Source organism: Gasterosteus aculeatus, chromosome 7 (genome assembly GCF_964276395.1).
Source record: "Gasterosteus aculeatus chromosome 7, fGasAcu3.hap1.1, whole genome shotgun sequence".
In the NCBI taxonomy this organism is placed as follows: Eukaryota; Metazoa; Chordata; class Actinopteri; order Perciformes; family Gasterosteidae; genus Gasterosteus; species Gasterosteus aculeatus.
This window is the reverse complement of record NC_135694.1, coordinates 12381978-12389618: the sequence shown is the minus strand read 5'-3', so window position 1 is coordinate 12389618 and position 7641 is coordinate 12381978. Positions and strand designations below refer to the sequence as shown.

Here is a 7641-nt window from a genome sequence, read left to right as displayed (position 1 = left end):
CACCATTGTTATCCTGATGTATGTGTAAAATATACTTACTGTGCACCCTCTTAGAGATCACTCACCTATGAACACACACCCTCAGAGCTCACCAGAAATCAGTTTATCAGGTCTTTATTACTTGTAGATACAAAAAAAACAAGAACAAAAACCACAATTCATCAAGCAAATCAGATGTAATAGGGGCCACCTAATGTGGCCCACAGTCTCAACAGTGCATGGTCTTCCTGGTCTTCTCTAATCATTAGAAATAGGCCCGGCTTTGCTATTCTCCAAATTAAAGGCCGTCTACTTTAGATAAGAACAAAGGCAAAGTAAGGCAACATAGAGCTGGCAAGAAAGAAGCTGTCAAGAGCAGAAGTGGACAATGTTACACAGTAACTATCCTAAATGAATCACTTCCAAGGCTTCAGTCATGGACAGGTTCCTAACGGTACAAGATATTTACACATCTTTTCGCTGCATTCTGGTCATCCTCGTTACTTTGGCTTCAAGACATCCACATGTAAGTCAATGACAAGTTAATAGTCAGTGTGCAATTGGCTGCCAATCATCACAAACTAATGATGAATGAGTGCTTACAATCTATAGAAAACTAGACAGCTCAGAAAGTCTTTTTCTGCCTGTTGTTGAATAAAAACAGAGTGAAACGTTTCACTTCTTTCGTTTCAGACCTGATACTTGAAAGTCAAATATATTGCTGGGAATGAGAAGGTTGACTGAAGTCAACGTCTGGATTAAAAAACACCAGTAACAAAAAGGCGAAACTAAGGTTCACAAACCAAAGCGAGGTTAGTCAGGTATCCGTGTTGCTGTTCACAGTATTTCCTGCATAGTCCCCCCAGCGCATCTACAGGGACTTGCGCTGCCGCTTCATGAAGGACATGGAGTAGTCCCCAGCTGGCGTGCTCTTCTGCCTCTTCATCTGGACCTGGGACTGGGCCGTGAGCTGCAACTTGATGGCGCTGGAGTTCACCTTGGCGGCACACAGCAGGCCCTTCATCCCCTTCATCTTCTCGCTCTGGAAGGCGACCACGGGCCCGGCCGGGCACGGGGACGCCTGTTGCTGGGATGAGGGCGAAGAGTCCGGGCTGGGGGACTTGGGCTTTCCGTCGGCGTCCCCAGGCCGCAGGCCCTGGGAGGAGCGGCGGCGGCCCCCTCCTTCTCCTATCTTCTTGGGCTGTGGGGCTGCTGCTGCTGGCGGCTGAGAGGATGGGGAGGTGGGCCCATCGGGAGGAAAAGGACCCTGCTCATCCAGCTTGGACTCTCTCCTGGGGCCTCGCCTGCGGCCCTCCCGGGGGTCCTCACTAGACATGTCGTCATCATCCTGGGACTCTGGCTCCTTGATGACGATCGACACCTTCTGGCGCACCTTTGGAATCAGACCGCAAAGCCATTTTTAGCTACACAACATCGGGGCTGCGGTCATCTCCTAGTTCAAAGTTCTATTCTGGGCTTCTCACCTGAGCATCAAAGCGGCTCAGAGACTGGACCAGGTAGGTGGCCCAGCCCACATGAAGGACCGGCGTGGGACTGCCCTCCTCCCACTTACAGATGCCATCATAGAAAGACAGCAGGTGGGCAAAGCATTCTGGGTCCTGGAGTGCTGAGAGGGCTGCTGCCTGCTTGGGGTGCTCCTGAAATCAGAGTATCAACTGTCACTGAAAGACTGAGAAGGTCCTTTGTTCCAGCAGCATCTTTTTTATCGCACTCTGACTGTGACTCTGAACATTCATTATCAAAGATGTATCTGACAACTGCTTAGTCTGGAGCAACCCGTTTTAATTTAAGCTTGGATCAAACATTTCTATTAGAATTGCGCTGCTGATTATTTTAATCTCACCACTCCCCCTTGCTATCAGCCTCTAATGGGGAACTGTAGCGGTTATCTCAGTAGAAATAAATAGTAATACAGCACGCAGAATACAGGAGATGGTGGACTATTCAGCTTCCTCCAGTGGATAGTTGTTTTTAAAATTCTGTGTGACTTTGGTGAAGCCAAACGAACCCTTTAGAACACCCAAAAGACACGTTAAGAACCTAACTGACCGACGCAGGCAGCAGTAGACCTGAAACCCAGAGTTCTAGCAGGAAAAAATGAACCAGTTTTGATGCTTGGAAGAGAGCACTGATAAACGCTGCAGTTGCACATCGTTAAGGGCTGTATGACAATGATATATGTTGAAGGAATTATAAATATAGCCTGTATTTAAATGGATATGGATTATTTGAGGTGGTTGAAACATCAACCTGCAGCAATGCAGAGCGCTTTGCTCATGTGCCGATACCCCCAAAAATAAACAGTGAAATTTAGATGAGCCGACCGATTGTGAAGGTTGAATCTACTGGGGACACTCGCCTTGTCAGCTCCCTCTCCTCCCTCCCCAGGACTCTCGGCAGCAGCTGCTGTCTCCTTCAGCAGAGTCGGGATAACGTCGTTTGCAATGTCAAAGAACTCCTTGTAGATCTCCTCGTCCTCACGGAAATAGTTATACCTTCAAGAGCAGGTGAGAGGAGAATAACTGATAATTACAGTGGGAAGAAAGGCAGAATATATTCTGTAACATCAGACTGAAAAAGTCAAATGTATTTTCATCTGCTGCTTGTCTCTTCTGCTTTACAAAAACATCAAGTTCAGATTAAGAAATGTGCTCCAGGAGGGAATGCCCACCTGCAACATTGCAACAGTCCAGACACACACACACCCACACTGAAATTGAAGAACAATTGGGAAGCAGGAAAAGGAAGCTGATGGATGGGGAGGGAATGTGGACTGAAGGGTCAGGTATTTTTAGCTGCAGCTTGAGAACTGTGTGTTTAGCATGAGGATGCTGGACACTTCCCGGCTCACCCGCCACACCCTCAGAGAGGAAAGCTACCACAGAGAACACTCTCAACCCAAACTCAGCGGTCATACCACATGAATGGCTAACTTTGAAAAATCCATTTACCAGTGGTCACAACAAAAAGGAAGGGCAGAGCGAACTTCATTTACTGCCATCTTGTGTTCGCTTGGTAAAACAAAAACCGAGGCAACAAACAGCGAAGGTTTGGAAAATAAATGATTACTTATGTTCATCTTGGAGAAACAAATGTGTCAAAAATATAGCTGGATCGCCATTGCAAAATAAAAGTGAGATGAGAAATTTAAAAAAATTTTGCTCAGTGAATAAAAACGTACCTTCTTACCATTGATGAGCAGCATGTTTCATCTTTGCCAGCAATGTTAGCTTTGCTGGTCTTAAGAATTGATTTATTCAAAGACTGAATTAATCTAGAACTCCACTTAGAAAATTACAAGACAAATGGCATCGAATTAACCAGAAATCAAAAATAGTTTTACGGGAAAACAAGAAGATTACTACCTGACAAAAGTGTACTGAACAGAATTTTTTTTAAGCAATCTTAATAATTCACCTGGAACTATTTAAGTCCTTCAACTTGGTGTAACTATCCCAATTATGTTTTTAAATGAGACACACATTTACAACACATTGAAATTTATAACACAGCTAATAAACTAGATGTGAATTAAAAATACTGTAATGGAAAAGAGGTTAGCATAAGTGTTTGTCATTTAAGCAGTAATACTTGAATAATAGTAAGGTACGGTTTAATTTGCAGAGCACCTCCACCATTCAGTTAATATCAGTCTGTCAGTGACACAATGACACCAGTAACTGCAGAAACACACATAAGACAAGCCTTGTTCCGTTGACCTATTCCCCCACTTCATGCTGGGAGGGTCCCCAACACACCGACATCATGTAACTGCAAATAGCCCATCACATTAACACTGACCCAGTTTCCTACCGTTAAATCAGCTGGTCGCCTTGTTGCCTTTGAAGGCACAGTTCCCATTTGGGCGTGTAACTCAGTCCTTCTAAACTTGACCTAAACTTAAACTAAACCTGCTAGCATGTGAAAGACGGCGTGAACTCACTCCTGCATGACCTGAGCGGCCTCGGCCCAGGCCCCAAGAGCCTCCCGCACATCCCTGTGTCTGTAATGGAAACCAGCCAGGTACATGTAGGGGTAGATGTGCTCGTTGTTGTAGTGCTTCTGAGCAGAGCTAACCGCCTGTATATACGAGAGAGAGAGAGAGAACAGAAAGTTAAGACTGACTCCTGTTAATTCTGGTTGGAATAGTTTAATAAGAGAGCTTATAATCCATTTTCATGTCGTACTGCTGCGTAACCTTCCTGGATTCCGCTCTAAAGACTAACCTTGAGGTGGATTGTCATGGGGCTTTCTTTGCCTGGGATTGGATCCTGATCTTCAAGGTCTGCCAGTGTGCCCATGGCCATGGGATACCTAGAACACAGAACAGGAGAGGAGGTTGTGAGGAGTTTAGTCACTTGTCAGAGACGTTGCATTCCTGGTGAGCTTCATCAACATAAACTCACCTGTCCAAATCGCCTCGATCATACAGCAACCACAGGAGTTTCTGTTAAATAAGACCCCAGGATGAGTATTACAGCCAGCTCGGGGGAAAAGCATCTCATAACAATACGTGTCCGATCTTTGACATTATTAATCTACCATTGGCTCAATTGTGGGAGGCTTTTAACTGCAGCAAGCGATACGCCACCGCTTCCTGAAGCAGCTCTTGTGACACTGAAAGTGGTGTTTTGTTCCGGGAGATTAAAAAAAAGAAGATGTATAACAACCCACAGCTCACTACAAGTTGCAGAGCTCACCTGTTGCAGCCGCAGGAGCTCAGAGCTGTCTGTATGCAGGTCCAGCGAGGGGTTGATGGCACAGACCATAAAGGCCACCTCCATATTTCTGTCACATTTCATGTAGGAGCCCTTCAGGTAGAGCCAGCTCTGAGGGAGACAGACAAAAGAGTTATGCAGGAATGTTGGTATTACATAGAAGTATCTTTTTCTTCACTTGGAGAGGTTGGGGAAATAAAGAAGCCCAATATATAACAAATAGGACATTAACCTGCAACGTATATGTAAAAACATTCTGGTCACAAAGAGCCAAACAGCCTACTTTGATTTTTGTTTTTAAGTGTTCTGAATTTGATTGCTTTCTTATTGGCCATTATTGAGAGGAGGTAGAACTCACCTTCTCGCTGACTCCCGCTGCGACTGTTTGCCCCCTCCGATCCTCGTTGCCCTTTCCGTGCCAGGTGACCTCAGCTGTCTCTTCGCCGTTTTTGCTGAAAATCACCCAGGCGTGGTCCTCAGACAGTGCCAGGTGGACGTCCTTTAGACCTAGAACCTGACAGGCTGCCACCACTGCGAAAGCCACACCGGAGCTGTCCAGTTTGGTACCTGGTTCAGATTTAGTAAACAATTAAAGTTGATCACAGTTACACACATGCTCATCAACACGATTTCCCTGCAATACTCGTAATGTCGTACCAGTGATGAGACTGAAGAGGGACTGGATGTGGGCCCGGTCCTTGAAGTAAGAGCGGCTCAAGCTGTTCCAGATCACATCTGACACTTTCTTCACGAGCTCCCTGCTGGAACCCGAAGCCGTCTTACGGTACTGGGACAGGTCCACCGCGCCGCGGATCTGAGCTGTAAAGCGCTCGTACAGTGCAGAAATCATGCCTAGCTCCACCGTGGGGAAGCAGGAGTTGGGACAGTCCGGCTCAAGGGGCTCAAAGCGGACCCCCGGAACGTTTATGGGGATGACCCGGTTCACGGCTAAGAAATGCTCAACAAAACCCAGAACCAGGGAGAGGAGGGCAAGGTCCGGTTCAGACTTGCGGAGCTCGGCGTCAAACAGCTGAACCACACCGTCAATCCCCCGCAAAGGGAAGTGCTTCTTCTGGGCTGAGTGCAAGCCCATGACGTCCACCGCCGGTCCACTGGATGCTCTCCTCAGTAGCTGCAGAACTGAATGGTACACAGAAGTCAGTTCAATGTAACATCAATGTTGCACACTGTATAAAATCAAAATTCACAAAAAAACATCCATAGTGATGAAGACTGATACACGGTGTATCAGTTCAGAAAATGCATCTTAAAAAAGGAGCATGTTCCCCACTGAGGTTCATCGAACAATATCGACCCGTCGGCTTTGAAGCTGGCGTACGGTCGTTGTTAGCAGATCCATTCATTGCAGACTCGTGGCTGCGCACGACACGTCATCAACCAGTTTATAGACAAGAAAGACTTTTCAAACGCTTTTTTAAAAAAAGGCAACATTTCTTGTTTTACCAAAGGTAGGATGGAGACTTGTCGGCATTAATAAACACCCCGTTAATAATGTCGCCCATATTACTATAACTGAAGCACGCTTAACAAAGACGTAGTGGACCTAGTAGACAGCGAGCCACAGCTGAGCAGCTTGACTCGTTTCTTATTGCTGGTTAACGTGACATCGACCTGCTATCCGGCTACATGGCGCTTTGGTGGGCGGGGCACTGCTATCGCTATTCACCGCGCTAACGTTACATTTAATTCCAAAGCTGCAGGTAGAATGTCCACTTTTAGCGTTTCTTTAAATACGTCGATATGTCTCCGCAACATTGGGAATCGTTCGGTCTTTCGGTACTGAGCGAAATAATGTTTAATTCATTTATTTGCAAGCCCGGTTAGCTCATGTAGGCTAACTAGCTAACTTTACTGAGTAAAGTTGCCGTTATGTAAGGTTACCCATTTAGGCTGGCTACCGCGGTTAGTTCGCTGAATGAGTACTAACGTTGTGCAGTTCAACGCGTGAGATTAAGTGGTGAAATATCCCGAACCAGAGAGTGAACGCTACACAGTGACAAACAGCTCGGGGTAGCCCCGGCTGAATGACTGCTGTTGTCAGAAGCAGCTAACAAGCTAACGAGCTGCTAGTTAGCTAAACTCACTTTTGAATAACGCTAATCAAACCTCGCACTCTCTCGAAATATATGGCCATAATATGCCTGAAAACGGAATAACACTGAACTCTTATCAAAGTACAATTTGACCAACGGTGAAAGACATAACATACCCGTTTTCTCACAGCCTGAGCCACATGTTTTTGTTTGTGTCACCCCTCTTTTGCCGCGCAGTTCAGTCTGCCGGATAGTCACTTGCAGTGTGTTACCAGGCTCCACGTTTGCGTAACGTAGCAGATCTCATATCTACATGATGGTGGCTGTGGAACGGCGATAGGCCCATCCCCATGGTTACAGATCTGACGCACGGCGCGCACGGTTCCCCCTTCATGTATGCTGGGAAATGTAGTTGATCTGATGTTATTTTTAAACTCCACCAGTAGAGAGCACAATAATGCTGATATTTTATATATTGATACAAAATGGAATAAAGATAACCATTACATATGATGGAAAATTAGCTACGTTAAAACACACAATTACATGTATGATATTGTATCCGTGAAGTCACAGCATTGTCATCATTTAAAAAATATATTTGAATAAATATGGTTGGCTTTGTTAAAAAACACACACACACACACCAGTTTATGCATTCAGGACACCTTATCCATCTATATGTATTTTATACTTGCTTGGTATGCGTTTTTTGATATAATTCATCCACGATGTGTGTAAGGCAGCCTATGTCTGAAACACAAAATCCCATTGTTGTTAAGTACTGGTATGAACGTAACATGGTGTCTGTTCAAGAATATTCCTTATGCTGCCTTCACTTGCTGTCGAATTTTTCAGAATTACTAAAA

General features: G+C 45.4%; 1 protein-coding gene across 1 annotated transcript; it reads right to left on the bottom strand.

Annotated features, from left to right (window-relative positions):
• Nucleotides 1-98: 98 nt before the first annotated feature.
• On the bottom strand, nt 99-7355 carry men1 (multiple endocrine neoplasia I). The gene is made up of 10 exons (XM_040179734.2): nt 6949-7355; nt 5376-5858; nt 5077-5285; nt 4701-4829; nt 4407-4447; nt 4227-4314; nt 3944-4080; nt 2360-2495; nt 1464-1637; nt 99-1372 (listed from the first exon to the last, which is right to left on the bottom strand). Exons 2-10 carry the CDS (start codon nt 5809-5811, stop codon nt 851-853), a joined length of 1872 nt encoding a protein of 623 aa, XP_040035668.2. The 5' UTR covers nt 5812-5858; nt 6949-7355; the 3' UTR covers nt 99-850.
• Between the last annotated feature and the right edge of the window lie 286 nt (nt 7356-7641).

What these genes read in the sequence shown, in the direction of transcription:
- men1 (XM_040179734.2), bottom strand. Translation starts at nt 5,811, where the DNA reads ATGGGCTTGCACTCAGCCCAGAAGAAGCACTTCCCTTTGCGGGGGATT. An exon ending in CAGCGGGAGTCAGCGAGAAG is followed by an intron (nt 4,830 to 5,076) that starts GTGAGTTCTACC and finishes TGTCTCCCTCAG; the next exon opens with AGCTGGCTCTACCTGAAGGG. An exon ending in AGCTCCTGCGGCTGCAACAG is followed by an intron (nt 4,448 to 4,700) that starts GTGAGCTCTGCA and finishes CTTATTTAACAG; the next exon opens with AAACTCCTGTGGTTGCTGTA.